We start from the raw sequence: 16,695 nt of genomic DNA, 5'->3' as shown, positions 1-16,695 counted from the left end.
ATCTACTTGTGTTGCAGAGGCATACTGGGGGGGGGGGGCATTTAAATCATATTCCTCATACCTACTAGCTGGGCATTTTAAAGAATGCACAGCTTTTTTGACAGTCTCTAGGTAGGAACCAACTTTACATTAGGAATGACGTATACTCTACATGTAGATTTAGTATGGGCACGAAACTAGCTACCATGCTTTGACATCTGACCTAGGAGAGGGGAAGAAACGATCAAAGAATGTAACATTCCACAAAAGAAACGATTTCTTTCCAGAAACACACATGCTGTCTACACCCTTCTTTTCTCCCCATTCCAAGGTCACTTTCTCTTCAGCTAATAGGCTTGTGAAGTCTTGATTCTGTAACATGTGATTTCAGTTTTGCTAGATGTGTCATACATACTTCAGCACCAATTTAGTTCACTGAAAAGGGAGGTTAATTATATCCACAAACTTAGGATCCCATAAAAGACAAAATGGACAGGGCTAAGATGGCTATCACCTGCTGCAATGATTTTTAATTCTAGGCTCATAAAATACAGGAAATTAAAGGCCTATAGATTAGACTTCACTACCCACCTGGAATGTACTGTTTTCTTTGTAAAGTTAGAAGTCTCTGAAGGGTTTTTCATTTCTAACCTGGTGGGGGGGAAAGCCTATCAAAGAATGGAAATGTCCAAGCAGTAAGATAAATCGTACCTTAAATCTTGTGCCGTTTCTTTGATAAATCTTTGTCCCTGGTTAAGATCACATGTGCTACTGGCTCAGTCCCTAGAGTATGCAACTCAACCTTGGGTTTGTGAGTTTGAGCCCCACGTTTGGGTGTAGAGATTTAAAAATAAAAAATCTTAAAAAAAAAAAAAAAGATCACATGTATAGTAATATTTTGTGTTACATAACATTTCTCCTGTAATGCTGGCTTTTGCCATCTTCAAAAATAAGAGAGCAAGACCCTAACAGCTTTAAAAAAAAAAAATCCGGATTAAATCAGTAAGCTTACAAAAATTCGCTTACAGAAGCAAACTTCAACACTTAAAAGTTACTTTAAACCGCCCAGGGTTTCTGAAATTATACTAAGTTAAAAAAACAAAACAAAACAAACTCTTCTCAATTTATACTTGGTTGAGATCCAGTATGTCAGATCCAGGACGGATTACAAGTTTGAAAATAATTAGTGGGAGTGAGGGCGGCGGCGGGGGGGGGGGGGGGGGGGGGCACTTAACAGCCCCCTGCTCAGGCAGCTCAGGTCTCCCTCTGGTGCCCCCGTCTGCGCCCCTCCCTCGCACCCACGGCCCCAGAGCGGAAGGCAAGCCAGCCTCCAAAGGGCTGCACAAAACTCCGCCCCAGAATGCCCCACGCTTTGTTATGCCCACTTCCAATTTTCAGCTCCGCAAAAGCTGCCATTGAGGCGATGACCTATTTCCAGTCAGGGCACGGGGGCACTGCATAACCACCGCCCCCCCCCCCCATCGTGGGAATACAGAGTAACAGTGGAACTAGCTGGGAACAAACAGTTCTGTGTGTTTTCCAATCAACTGCATTTTGACTGGAGGTCCCCTTGAATAAAGAACGTATGTGGGAGGCGAGACGGTCCGATCTGGGGTTGTATCAGGCACTCATCTGATCAGAACACCAAAGCTCTCCCAAGAAACCACGTCCACTCAGGGATCCGTGCAAAGCAGTCGGCAGGACCCGGGAGGGCTCTCAGGCTCCAGCCTGGGGCTCCAGATCCCAGGGCAGAGACGTCCCTTCCCACTTGCCCTCCCGTCACACTCAAGCGTTTGGCCATTTGGAAAATGACGGCATCTTTCCCTTTCACCCCTATAATGTGCTCTTAAAAAACAAACTCTCCTTTGTAAAATTTGGAACATTCACAAAAGTAGAGAGTACAGACACCCACCCCCACCCCGCCTGTACTTTCAGAACCCAGCTGGACGCCATTAACTTCCTAACATTCTTGATTCATCTATTTTTCCCACCAGTTTCTTTCTTTCTTTCTTTCTTTCTTTCTTTCTTTCTTTCATTCATTCATTCATTCATTCATTTATGCTGGCATATTTTAGGCTGCCCTAGGATCATTTCAATGGCAAAAACTTCAGTATGTAGCTCTAAAGAACTCTGAATATGTGTGTGTATGTTATACACCCACCACACCACTATCATTTTAATACTTAAAATTCAGTCAATATTCAATTATCCCCCATTGTCTCAAAAAAATCTTTTTACAGTTAAATTGTTCAAATTGTGTCATGCCCTCTGCAGCCTTGTCATCACACAGTATTTCCAAACTGCCCTGTTTGGCCAGTTTCTTAACAAACATCAAGTTTTCCCCACCTTATCTCCCCATCTAAGTCCCACTTAAGAGTCTCACCCAAATAGCAATGTATTATGTAAGCAGGTACTTGAACAACAAGAAGCAACATTCGTAATTATTTAATCAAGGCAATGAAACACCTCAACAAAAATACTATACTAATATACATTATGCATTTTCATTAATAAGAGGTGGTTCCAATATTGTATTTATGTTCTAAGCTTTTACCAAGTGATTTGTGGTTCAATTTTCTCTTTAAAAACATAATGAACACAGCCAGATCTCCTCTAAGATGTATTTTACAGGAAATCTATACATGGAGTAATGGTGCAATAGCCAAAATATTATTCAAAAAAAATTAATTTCCCTGAATCTCAATGCCTGAGAAATGATGGAAAAATCTACGTGGGTATGGCAAATGATGATTTATCATCAAACCTATTTGAAAACAAGTTCTTAGAGAAATACCTTGGGGCTCCCTGTCCAGTACAAGAGTGACTTACCAAACAACAACAAAACAGACAAAAGCAAACCACACTCTGCCCAGTCATAAGGTCGCTCTGCCCAGTCGTTTAACTCTTCACCCAACAAGGAGTAAGAGAATAAAAAGTACCTCTACCTCTGGGCAAAGCCTGGATGAAAACCAACAGCAGTGCTGCTATCACTCCCTGACTTTATGTTAGGGACTTGTTCACCAGTGTACTCCCAGGAGCTAAGAACCTGGCACACAGCAGGTACTCTATTTGTTAATGAACAAATGAATGTTAGAGAGGGATGGGGGTGATGTTCCATCTGGGAGCAAAAGGACAAGAAGGTAAATTCTATTGCATTAGGCTAAGTTAGAAAAAAGAATGCCCATCATGAGACAAAAGCTTTTAATCAGATTAGAATTTAGTAGTGCAAGTAGAGTCCCTCTACATGTATTCCATCCTCTGGGGTGACAGAGAGTCAGGAGCTTCGGTGCTGGGCTGTCCTGCCTGGCCTCAGCAGAACCTTTATGATAGATCCCCTGGACAGTGTTTTAGAGGTGAAGGGGCAGGCACAGGGAGGTTGAGAAGCTCGCCCCAGAATACCCTCTAAGAGGCAGGCATGTTCACATACCAATAAAGCAATAATTTAATCAAGCCAATAAAACAAGAACTGTAAGTTTGTTCTTGAAGCCGGTAGTGGTGTTTTTCTTTTTTTTAACCGCTTTGCATCTCGCTTTATGGCTAGTAAAGAAAAAAAAAAAAACTCAAAAAACTCAAAAAAAAAAAAAAAAAAACCCAAAAACAACAACAAAAAACAAAAGACCCCCACAAAAACAAACCTAAGTATCTAACACTGTTAAAGGTAGAATTAAGTTCTATTAAGTGAAATAAAGCAGGGTAGTAAAGAGTGGACAGTGAAGGGGGTTCTATTTTAGATGGAGCGGTCTAAATTAGGGATTGAATTATAAAGCCATCCAGTCAGAAATTCACACACAGACTACAGGTTGGTTAAAAGTTAATTTCAAATTGTCAGTGATAAAAAAAAAACAACTCATTTATGTAACCTTCTCCTTTCAACTCAAATATCAGATACAAATTGCTTTCTTTTACCATGCGCCAGAGATCTGTCATTATACAATGGCTTGGCAAGTGTGACACAAGATACTACCACTTTCTCTATAAAACAAAGACCTGCGCCAGCACCAGCCTTGTTTAAAATATTACCTCAACACCAACCATGCCTGCTCCCAGGTGATGACAGCTTTCCCGATACCTGTCCAGGCTCATAGCCTGTGATGCACCTAATACTGGCTAGCAGATTATTTGTTCTTTGATTAGAAATTTTTAAAAATTGGAACAACTGGTGTGTATCTGCTTGGAAATATTATTAGCTTAGTCATAAAATATATATATGAAGATAACATATTTAACAGTAATTATTTTTATCCTAAAGCAGGGGTTCGTAAAATTTTTTTGTGATGGGCCACATAAATATTTTAGGCTTTGGGGGCCATTTGGGTGCCTGTTGCAAATTACTGTTCTTTTGTTTTAAACAACCCTTTAAAAATGTAAAATCCATTCCTAGCTGGCAGCCCCTACAAAAACTGGTCACAGCCAGATTTGGCCTTGGCCTATACCATCCTAAAGTAAAAACAATTATTTACAATAATATCTGATGACAATTTCTTGATATAGACACTCTAAAACTGACTTTCAGGCAAAAATAGAAAAAACAGAATGTGCAAAGTGTTTTCAAAGTCAACAAAAAGGTAAGCAAAATCTGCTATACTTGCTATTACAGTTTGATCTGCAGGCGAGATCTATTCCTTTCTGTTATCAATAAAAGCCGGGTCAAGGTCAGGAAATTTCCATTTTGCTTGTAAGGTTTGATTTGTCAAATACGTTACATTAAAAAGATCATTATTATGTTAATGAAGCTTCCATGTTGTTTGCACCAGTATCACCATTTACCTATAGATACTTACGAGAGCCTAGAGGACGGACTGTGATTCACAATCAAAGGAAAATAGAACACATCACCGACTGCTGTTGCCTTAAATACCCCTCTCCTCTTGTGTACTGGTGACTCCTGGGCACCTACCTACCCAAGTATCTCACTGGCTGGGAAGCCTTCCCTAGCTCTCCAGGGCACTCTTATTAATCTTCTTCCCTATGCACCTCTATTATCATACTTATTATACTGCATTGTAATTCTTTGCTTACATATCTGACTCCCCTATTAGATTGAGAATCCCTTAATGACAACAATCTTACTAGAATGTAATGGCATAAAACAGGGCTTCGATGAATAAGGAAGGAACCAATATGACCTCCCAGGGAATTCCGACAACTAGAAGACATAGAGGATGAGAAAGAGATAGAGGTACAAGTGTTCCCTTTCACTAAATAACCCAAAACATTTCACACTGCTGTTTTTCTTAGGCCCAGTGACAAACTTTACCTGGTTAATAGCAACTTGGAAACTAAAACCCTTAGTTTTAGCTACCTGTTAAACTTAAATGTTTGTAAAGCAAGTTTCCAGGAAAAAAATGTACACAAGACATACACAAAGCAGACAGCATCTGGAGATAAATTATCTGGACTTCATAGGCACAAGCTTTGTCTGTTTATTTTATGTAGAATTCTCTTCACTGAAAAACTTTACTCCCATTTTATAGATAACAAAACTGAGGTTCTTAGAAGCTAGATGGCTTGCCAAAGTATAATACTAAATTATGAAACTATTCTTTACATGGCTTTGCATTTTTATTTGGGAAAATTATGTACATTATATATTAAGCATTTTTACTCAAAAGTCTCTAAGTCACATTATAGCATAATTTTTTTCCTAAAAAACAACACAACACAACTAGGGGTGCCTGGCTGGCTCAGTCAGAAGAGCGCATGACTCCTGATCTCAGGGTCCTGAGTTCGAGCCCCATGTTAGGTGTAGAGATTACTAAATAAAGAGCTTTATTCTTGGGGCACCTGTGTGGCTCAGTCAAGTGTCTGCCTTCAGCTCAAGTCATGGTCCCCGGGCTCCCTGCTCTGTGGGGGGTCTGCTTCTCCCTCTCCTTCTGCCCTTTCCCCACTTGCTCTCTCTCAACTAAAATCTTAAAAAAAAAAAAAAAAGATTCTTTAGTTACAGGCACGAATGATACGTCTCTTAGAACGAAAATAATGCAACCTTCTGGTCTCTTCAATAAATATTTCGTATTAGTAGTGGCAACCACACATTTAAAGCTTACATTAAAAACTGGCGGTGGGCGCCTGGGTGGCTCTTGGGTTTCAGCTCAAGTTGTGATCTCAGGGTCATGAGACTGAGCCCCAAACTGGGGCTCTACGCTGGAATAGAGCCTACCTTAAAAAAAAAAAAAAAAAAGCCAACAACAACAAAAAGCAAAACAAACTAAAAAACTAATTGGAGTGGTTTGGGACTCCCAAGTGTAGTTACCACTGAAATCAAATAAAATATAAAGGAATAACTCAAAATGCATTCACTGATTTTGAAAGCAGACTGTGAATTTTATTGCTTCGATTAGAGGTGAACTGTCTGAATACTCTAAGAAAGCAGGCATATACTGAATCATTCTAAGAATCTTCAAATTTTCAAAGATACCCAGAAGTTTAAGTAAAATAAAGAAAAATAATTATAATTCAATAGCAATATTGTTTTCCTTTCCTAAATTGTAAGTAATCGTAAACTGATTAAAATTTTTGTTACAGGGACGCCTGGGTGGCGCAGTCTTTAAGCGTCTGCCTTTGGCTCAGGGCGTGATCCCCGAGTCCTGGGATCGAGCCCCACATCAGGCTCTTCTGCTATGAGCCCGCTTCTTCCTCTCCCACTCCCCCTGCTGTGTTCCCTCTCTCGCTGGCTGTCTCTCTGTCAAATAAATAAACAAAATCTTAAAAAAAAATTTTTTTTTTGGTTACAAATCACATTACTACTTAAGACAGTAACTAACAAGAGAGGCCATTGTGGAAGGCCAGGAGAGAAACTGAGGAACGAGAAATGGGATCTCTTTCTTCCCTATTCAATGGAAAATGGCTGCCTTTTTCTCCCCTTCAAAAACAAAGACAGCCCAAATTTGAGAGCCCACTGGTCACTGCCAAATTAAGCTTTGCAACTGGACTCCTGCAGAGAGAAGTTCAAATCAGAGAGATTCAATTAGACATCTTAGCTCCTTGTCTTTCTGGAGTTTGATATCCATCCGGCTATCTTCTTTATCCCCACCAACAGCCACATTCCAAATATCAATGATGGCACCCATGGCATTTAAGCTGGAACTTTAAGAAGGCAACTGTATATCCACTCCCAAGACTGCAAGAACATTCTCCTGAATGAATGCTCTGGAATCACACTGGGTTTTGCTGCCCCCTAAACACACCAGAGGCTCTGGTCTCTGCTCCCACACAACCACGAGTATCAACCCCATCAAGAGGGCCTCAGTGCACTGCTGGGGTTCCAAGGGAAAGAATATATAAACTGCTCCTTTCTTATGAAATCAGCAGTTCCCAAAGTCTGGGGGCACAATAGAACCATCTGGGGAGCTTACTGAAAGCACGAGTGCCCAGGCCTACCCAGCCACGGAGATGGAGATTGAGTAGTACTGTGAGGGACCCAGATAATTATATATGCCAATGTCTGAGAACATAGCACTAGATTAATCCTAACTTTTAACTTTGTGTGTGTGTAGTATGCACACACACCCAGAAGAAACATAAGCTGCTGGCTTACTTTTAGTTTATGTGGATTTAAAAAGTACTGTAGTTTAAGAAAAATACTGATTATATATATTTTAGGAGGCAGCAGTTATGATAATGAAAGAAGGCAAGGATTCCTTTCATCAATTACAGTCACAAATTTGTCAGCAAGTACAAACCAAACTCTCAACCCTTCCTCCCACACCTGGTCCTTTTCCAGGTTTCTTATCTCAGTGAATGGCACTACCATCCACCCAGTTATGCAACCCAGGCACCAGAAGTCAGTCAGCCTTACACTGCCCTCTGCCCCCGCACACCCAATCCATCACCAAGTCCTATCTAAGAGCTTCCAAACAAATCCACTTCTCTCCATTTGCATCACACTGCCTTGGTCCATGCTATTACCACCTCTCACCTGGGCTACTCCAACAGTCTACACCTGCACCTCACCTCCTCCCTCCTAGTGATTCTCAAGTTGCAGCTGCAGTGACCTTTCGAAAGCTGAATCTGATCAGGTCACTTCCATTCAAAATCCTTCAGTGCTTCCCCCTGAGCTAAGTCCTGAAAATGCCCTCTTATGGCCTACTAGGCTCTGCACAGCTGACTTCTGATTTTCCTCTCTAGCCATACTCATCCACATTGGGAACCCTGAATTCATCCTACCCCCTTCCACCACAGGACCTTTGCACAAGTTGTTCCCTGTGGCTGGTATGCTCCTTGCCTCCCTCCTTCACCAGACTGTAAATCCATGAGGACAGGAAATATTGCTGTGTCTGCTCATCTTGGGAGCCTCAACATCCAGCAGAGTAACACAAATGCCTGCTAAACTAATGGCTGAATGCACAAATAGACTCATTGTGCCTTACACGGACAGTGTGATGATGACAAATGACTAATCCCAGCCAGCACTTCTCACCACCACATGGGAAAATCCTAGCTATCTAATTCACCATCTCCCCATGGTCAAGAAGGAGGGATACACAGAAAACACATTCCACGTGTCCTCCTCAATTGAAGGGGGTGGTTTGGAAAATGTATCCGTATATTCGGTAAATCCTGTGCCTGTTAAAATATTTAATGGACATTAATTGTCTCATGTAACATTATGAATTAGGTACTGCCAGTGGCCCCATTTTATTGACAAGGAACCTGCAACAAGAAGCTAAGAAACAAGGACTTATTCCACACTGGGTATATGCCCAAGAGAAAAAAAAAAAAAAAAATTAGTGGAAAAGGCTATGTAGTCCCAGAGAGGCAAAGTAATCTCAGAAATTATCTTAAAATTTTGGCACAGAGCAGAATTTTGAACATGCTCTCACAGTTTTCCTACTGAAGGGAAAAACGTGCTTTTATCTTAGCAACTTCCACATCAAAACTTTAGAAATGAATAGTTACAGCACCTGCCAGTGCCCCTTAAGGCAGTTCAGCACTAAACTCAGAAAAGATTTAAGAGAGCTTGGCCTTGCATCATTCTGAAGCTTGACTGCTGTGGTTTTCCTTTCTACCACCCTATGCCTCCTTCCTATCACGATGAAGAAAGCCAAGTGTGATGATAAGAAAGGAGGAAGGGGGACCGCAGGTCACCCTAGGCTGAACCACAGGCATAAGGACTGCTTCCTGAGCCAGCTCCCTGGACAAACCCCTATGCCTCTTCCCAGATGAGAAGGACCCGCAAGGCCAAACAATCAGCTGAGCAGAGGGTGTGGTGTCTTCTAGACCTCAAACCATCCTCCTTGGAAGTGTACAAGTCACACATGTGTAGAGCCCCAAAGCAGCTGTGGGAAAAGCAAAACCAGCCAACAGTACCTCCCTTGGAGTGCCCAGGCTGATCAAATCCTACCCACAGCCCTCGAGCAAGACTCAGCTGAAGGGTAACTTCTCAATAAAGTCCACCCATTTACCCCATTGGATGGTTTTCCTCCTAATTGTGTTGCACTTGACCTAAGCCTCTTTCCCTCTTTGGTGGCAGACTGTTCCAGCTTCTATTTCAGCATTCGCATGTGTCCAGGCTCGGGTTCCAGACTCTAAGACCCCCGAAGACACGCCTGATCTCACCCATCCATGCCTTACACACCCAGCTTGCAGGACAGATGCTTGCTGAATGAGTGAACACTCAGTCTAACAAGTGGTAATTCAAGAAGCAATATTAAGAGAAAAAGCAACAAATATTACTTCATACTGTGTTATAAAGTTGTCCACTGACACAGTTTAGATTATCAATCATAAATACTTTCCCTGCTGAATTCAAGGGATCAGGTAGAAGCCCAAAACCCCAACCATTCAAATGTATCTACCTTTATACATACAATTAAAATATACCTGCCGTAAGAAATAAAGAGAGCCTTAAAAAGGGAAGAAATTCTAACACATCTACAACATGGATGAACCTTGAGGACATTATACTAAGTGAAATGAGCCAGTCTCAAAAGGACACATACTGGGCGATTCCACTTATATGAGGGACCTAGAGTAGTCAAAGTCTTAGAGACAGGAAGTGTAAGGGTGGGTGCCAGGGGCTGGGGAGTTAGTGTTTAATGGGTAGAGAGTTTCAGTTTCAAAAGATGAAAAAGTTTAGAGATGGGTGGTGGTGGTAATGTACTTAATGCCACTGAACTGTACACTTAAAAATGGTTAAGATAGTAAATTGTATGTTATGTATAATTTACTACAGTAAAAATAAATTACAGTTCATTTTGAGAAATGAGAAAGAAAAGCAGTGACAGGAAACTGGTTTACTGCCTTTTTTCAGGGTGGTATCTTAAAAGCTGAACTCTGCTTTTCTTTTAGTGAAATAGAGAAAACCATACCTACGGTAATGTCTTGACTGCCGCTCTGCAAAAGGCTGTATCGGGCTGTGCCCTGAGCGACTGGCTGCCTTTACACTAGTTTTACATCACAGGCATTGTAAAGCCTGGGTGCCTTGTGCAAGTTTGAAACGAAAGAAATTTTGTGTAGGAAAAAATTTTCTGCATCACGAATGAATCATTTTAATTATGTAGTTTAGACAAAAACTATATTGGGTTCTGAATCTGACAGCATATTAACACAGAAATGTATTTAACTTAACAGTAAAGACTTGATTAATCAAGAACTCCTTTTGGAGAATCTATGATTTACTGGTAGCAAATGCAGTAGCACTGACTACAGCACTAACTAGGCTGAAAAACTAGAATTCTGAATGTATCTTTTATTGCAATTTTTAATGAACCCAGGTATTTTCTCCATCATGATTCAGAGCAATTAAAAAATATGAAATCCTCTCCCCAACATCTAGTCACAGTTCACCTGTGTCAAAGCAGGTAAATACATACAACTTTCCAAGAAATGCTGGTCACAAAGAACCTGCCTTGTTCCCACCACTGAAATGAAAGTGTATCCCCCAGGCCTGGCCAGCAATGGAACCCTGAGAGCAACATAATCAGATGCAGGGGACAGAGGTGCAGGTGCCGGCCCTTGAGTCAGCTGACGTTTATGATGTGGCCCAGGAGCGCACGAGCAGAGGCAGGGCAGCCTTCCTTCATCTGCAATTCAAGTCCACGACTCAACTTCGAAATAGGAATCCTGCTGCCACCAGCAAATTCCCGGGTTAACAGAGCACAGCTTCCCAGGCCTGGCGTAAAACGGGCTGGAAAGAAGCTGCCCGCCAGAACGACGGAGCCCCCTAACCTGGAGGCCCTTTAAGCATCAAAGGAAGATTTGGGGCGCATTTGGTTCCGACACATGAAAGGACTGAGTTGATGGGCGTCGTCGGAAGCCACCTGACTCTCCCGTCATTTGGACAACTTTTCTTATTAAGAAACTTCCAAGTTGCATTAGAAGACACTTTTCAAGCAGACCGAACTTTCTTTTACAAAAGACCAGAAACTACTGGGGCGGGGAGGGGGCGCTCACAAACAAAAAGACCGTAGAGAGAAAAGCAGCCGCGGTCGTTTTCTTCCAGAGTTCCACAAAAGGACCAATGACCCAGTGGGGAGCCCATTCCCGCCCTCCCGCCGTCGACAAAAGAACCCCGTCCCACACAGAAGCGCCCCAACACGTCGCCCTGGTATCGCCGCTGGAAAAGAACGCCTGAAGCATCCCACCGGCCCCGACGCCGGCTACTTACTGGTTTCGGCATTTTCGGTTCCTGACGGGTTTTCCTCAGTCCCCTGGAAACTCGACTCTGCCGCAGCAGCTGAGACCGCTCTCCGGACCTGGAGGCAGAGGAAAGCCCTTCAGAGCGCACAGCAGCCCGCCGCCTCCTCCCGCCGCCGGGCCCGACACTCGGCGCCCGCCCCGCGCGCCGCTGCTTAAGAACCGGCCGGGCGGGCGCCGGCGTGAGTCACCGCCCAACCTGCAATTACTGCGGGCCGGGCGGGCCCTGCGGGGAGGGGGCCCGGCCGCGCGGGGGAGGGGGCGCGGGGGAGACGTGGGCGGCGGGGAGGGGGGGCGCGGGGCCCCGTTCGGGGACGCGGAAGCGGGCGGGGCGGTACGCCGAGGTACTCCTCGGACTTCCAGGAAGCCAGCCGGGAGCCGGCAGACACCAAGTTTCACTTTGTGAAGCAACCGTTTGCCCCAGGGCTGAAACCGCAACCGTCAAGCCTTTGAGAAATACTTTTAAAAAATGGTCCCCGCCCTGGAGGGGCCAGAGTGCCACGGACCGAGCGAGGCGGGAGGGGCGCGGGCAGGACGCGCGCCCACGCGGCCCGGGCTCCGCGGACACTTCGGGAGGGGCATCCCAGGGGACAGAGTCGAAAGAGGAAGGTCTGGAGCAGCAGGGGCGGCCACACCGGTAGGTTCAGCTTTACCTGCCGCTCATTTGGGCCAAAAGAGAGAACCAAGCGCCAAGGGCCAGACGGGGACGCCACCAGCCCGGGACCCGGGGACCCCGAGTCTGGCGGACGGCAGGGCGAGCCCGGCTCTTCCCGGGGACCACCGGCTCCGGGCTCGCGCAGACGGCCCCCTCCCCCGCCGCCGGGCCGGCCCCGCCACACCTGTCGTCGAATCCCGGCCGCTGTCCCCCCCCCCTCGGGGCGCGAACCCCTCGGCCCGGGTCCTCCGCCCGCCGACCCCGGTCGCGCGCCACGCTCACCCGCGGCGCCTGCAAAGGACCGCTGCGCTCCCGGCTGTCTGTGAGTCGGTGCAGTGCGCCCGCGGCCCGCGCTCCCAAGAGTCCTCGGCGGGGCGGGGTCCCGGGGCCGCGCCCCTGACCGCCCCGCCCGCCAGACCTGCGAGGTGCTCCCGGCGCGCAAGATGGCTGCGGCCTCTGCCGGCGCCCTGGGGCGCCCCCCGCCACGCCACGCCCACCCCGCGGGGCGCCCCCCGCCCGGTAGCCCAGCCCCACTCCACCCCACCCCACCCCGCCCGGCGTCGGCCGAGGGCCACGGAGACCCAGGTGGGCGCGTCTCCCGCCTCCTCTCGTTGCAAAGACCTTTCCCTGTTCGCCCCCTGTCCCCTTGCCCTTGCGGAGCACTTTGCCGAATTTGGTTCAACTGCTGATTGCAGATGTAAGGTGTGCGATCGTATGCGCCACAGTGGACCGAGGGAAATAAAAAAGTGTAAAGAAACCTGGAGGAGCCGGAGGCCACAGTAGGGGTGCCCCCGTAGTCAGGTCATTTTGTAGTCCTTGCGCCGCGACGAGGCCGGGTTCTCAGAACCCCGGGGCCGCTGTGTCTCGGCGCACGTGGTCGGAGCCCCTGCCTTCGGTTTCTGTTGAGAAGGACACAAGCACAGAAAACGCTCCACGGCTGAACGCTCTACTTAAAGGACACATTGTGGTTTAGTTTGACTTGCCTAACTCAAAACTATGGTAAAATCTCCAAAGGCAGAGATTCTGGGAAATGTTTTAAATAATTTCTGCAAATGGTTCGCAAGAGGAATTTTTAAAAACCCACAAAACACATGTACTTCGGTGGCCAGTAGGATTTGTTGCATGGTGATTAAGACAGCTAACTCCAGGGCAGTGGTTCTCAAGCGTGCTTCGCAGACTAGCAGCCAGCGGATGTCACCTGTGAACTTGCAGAAATGGAAATTCACAGGTATCGCCCCCGGAATCAGAAACTCGGGCCAGGGCCCAGCAGTCTGTATCTTCCTGAGCTCCAGGTGGTTGTGATGCCGGCTAATGCTTGAGACCAAAGCGTCTCCTGAACTCCTTTCCTGGGCTCACCGCTAACTCCCTACTTGAGAGAGTAGTTTAACTAGCTTGTGCTTTCACATCTGTGAAATGGCATAATGACGGCACCTACTTCACGGGGTCATTATGAGGATTAGAGGGAGTATATGTAAGATGTCTAGAACAATGAGTAAACCTCTCCTGGTACAGAGAGTAACCAGTGACTTTGGGCAAAGCAACAAATAAGACTCAGTTTCCCTATGTGTCTAGCAGCACCTCCTAAATGGGTTTGTAGGGATTAAATGAGATAATGCATGCAAAGTGCTTAGCACAGTGTGGGCCTCCTAGTATAATGCCTCACCTGTCCCAGGGACAGACCACTGATGGGGTAACCCTTGTCAGTAGGCCCCCGTGCCGCTCTCTCGGCTGCAGATCCACAGCACTGCTGAGGTCCAGGTGAGGCCCGAGGGCTTTTTCTGTATTCTGACAAGTGTGTTCCTTCTAAAAGACTTTCTTTTATATTAAAATGGAGATGTGAGGGTAACTGCAGTAGGAAGACTCTCTGAAAAGATATTAAATAACCTACAGTGGTTCGGTTCGGATGGGCTCTGTCACTGCTAGCACACTCTCTCTACCTCCTTATCACTGCCCAGAGCCTCATTAGCCAGTTTTGGTCCCCAACTCTTCTGATAATGTATGCCTCTAATCTAATTTTTTAAGATCCTACCCAGTTTATAGCACACTGTCTAAAATAGCAGTGGCCCAAGACCTCCTGGAGCATTTCTGAACTTTACCCCTCAGGGGAATGCTTAAAAATGAACTGGCCTGTGGCAGTGCGGTCAAAATGAAAAGCTCGCATTCTTACAACATGTGAATCTTCAGTTATCTCAAAAGGCTTAATGAAAAGAAAAGATCACAAGTTTCAGGAGCAAGTAGAGCTAAGTCTGAATTCTGGATCCAATATCGACATGCTGATCCTTCTGGGCAAGTCTCTTAAAGTGACTGAGCTCCCACCTCTTCGTCTGTAGAATGGACATTATATATATTTCACGGTGTTCTTGTGTCACTGAGTCATATAATGGAGCATTTAATTTTGACTTATAGGCACACTTTCTCGTGTCAGTTCAACTAGTATAGAGACACAGTTTGCATATGCGGTCCTCTGTCTTACAGTAAGTATCGTACTCACATTCTACTCTACAGGGTTTTCTTCCCCTACGAAAACATTTGTGTTGTATCTTATGAGTGTTTTAATGGGATTTACCAGGGTTAATTTATTTTCACCTGACATTGGGACTTAAACCCCTCCTTTGCCCCCTCCCCACCCCCTAACACACACAGAAGACTGAATTCCAAGGCATCTATGAGAATTGCTTAGGACAGTGTACTGAAGCTTCAGTGTGCATTGGAATGGCTCAAGTAGCCCCCTCTAGGAATCGCAGGCCAGTAAGGCTCAGGTGAACCCTGGGATCCATGGCTTTAACAAGTCCCCAGGTGAGTGATATATACCAAACTTTGAGAACAGCTGACTCAGGGTGGGTCGGATCCTGACAAATATCACTTGCCTCTCCATTGAGGCTTCTTTTGTGAAGTGATCCCCATGTATTTGTAAGTCATGATTTTGTTCACGGTTGATAATCAATGTCATGGAAGGAAGTAAGAAAACCTGGAGCCAGGAGTCTTGGATACCTTTCCCTGCCCTCATTTAACCTAGCTATCACCTTGAACGACTCCCTCCCTCCTCATTCAGGGTTTCCATTTTTCAGCTAGAGGAGGGAATACAAATGTCTACCCATGAACCTGGTGAAAGGCTGTTGGTAAATTGCTTGGAGTTTTTCAGGCAAGGTTATAGTAAAGTGAGTTAGGGCGGCTCTCCTGGTGGCTTTAGACAGGGCAGCAAGGACAAGAACACCCAGGTCCCCTGAGGGCAGCCTTCCTGTGAGATCACCCCTGAGCCAGTCTCCACACTGGTGCCAGGTTATCTCAACCAATAAAAAAAAAAAAGTTCACAAATAGTATGACGGTCTCTAGCTGCTCTCACTTCAGCAGAGAATAGGCAACAGGGAAATACACAGGGTACCCTTGGCCAAACAAGGATTGGGGTGATTTTTCAGGACTCAGTAACCTTGTGTGAAAATTCAGGACAGTGGGTGAAAGTACAAAGTATGATTAAGAACTCAGATGGCCAGACTGGTGGCCACTGCCTTATGTCTAGAAATAATGTTGAAGGGTCTTCGCAGGACAATAAGCTAGGAGCCTCTTGGTACTGTGTTGATGGTACAGCTTATATAATTTGGGGCCGATAATAATTCTGGCCACTTGGTGTTCTATTTTAAAGGTTCCTTGGCTTGTTTAAAAATTTGCATAAATAACCTTACGAGTTTTTATGTAGAAGAGTATTAATGACCATGCAACTTTTCGACTAGTAAACTCCCTAAAGACACATAGCTTCTTTTATCATTTTTCTTATCTCTGACCATTTTATGAGTTTTTTTTTAATTCCAGCTTAAAAGTAGTACAATGTGGTAGTGGACAGGACCTCAAATATCATGTATTCCATTACCCACATTTCACAGAGGAAACAGCCCTACAGAAATTAAATTGTCCACACTCCTGCACCCAAACTTCTCTTGTCACTTTCATCTTGCTAAATCCAGGGGCCAAACTTCTCTGCCTCATCTTATCCTCCTAAGCAGCCTTCTGCACAGGGAAAACTCCCTGGGAGCATTGTTCTTAGGGTTCGTTTTTACCTCTGTCCCCTCTCCACTACCCTCTCCCCAACTTCCTACCGGGGCCTTAGCCACTCACTTCCTAGGTCCTGTCATCTGATCCCAAGGCTTACATAACTTTTCCAGCCCTGACCTCTCCCCTGAGCAACAACTTTACACTTGGTATCTCCAGTACTCTTGATCTTTCGAAAACTGCCCTTCTCTCAACCTTCTCCTCAACAAACAGCAAGACCAGCCAAGCCCTGTTGCTTGGTCCCAAACCTAGAAGTCAGCCTGAGTTCCTCTCTATCCCTTGACACCGCCCCTCCCCCATTCATCCCTCCTGTCTCTTGTACCCAATCCAGCCGACCTACTAGCCCCTTTTCAGAGCGTTATCAAGTCAAGTCACACCCTAGC

At 45.4% G+C, this 16,695-nt stretch overlaps 1 protein-coding gene across 1 annotated transcript in view; it reads right to left on the bottom strand.

Moving 5' to 3' along the window:
- Positions 1 to 12,708, bottom strand: part of EZR (ezrin) — a 49,621-nt gene extending 36,913 nt beyond the window's left edge. The window contains exons 1-2 of the mRNA XM_026505150.4: positions 12,551 to 12,708; positions 11,585 to 11,672 (exon numbers count right to left, since the gene is read on the bottom strand). Coding sequence (XP_026360935.2) covers positions 11,585 to 11,596 — 12 coding nt within the window. The 5' untranslated portion in view covers positions 11,597 to 11,672; positions 12,551 to 12,708. The remainder of the gene's footprint in view (positions 1 to 11,584; positions 11,673 to 12,550) is intronic.
- Between the last annotated feature and the right edge of the window lie 3,987 nt (positions 12,709 to 16,695).

Source organism: Ursus arctos, unplaced genomic scaffold, assembly GCF_023065955.2.
Source record: "Ursus arctos isolate Adak ecotype North America unplaced genomic scaffold, UrsArc2.0 scaffold_13, whole genome shotgun sequence".
NCBI lineage: Eukaryota > Metazoa > Chordata > Mammalia > Carnivora > Ursidae > Ursus > Ursus arctos.
The sequence above is the reverse complement of the archived record's forward strand: the minus strand, read 5'-3'. Positions and strand labels throughout refer to the sequence as shown.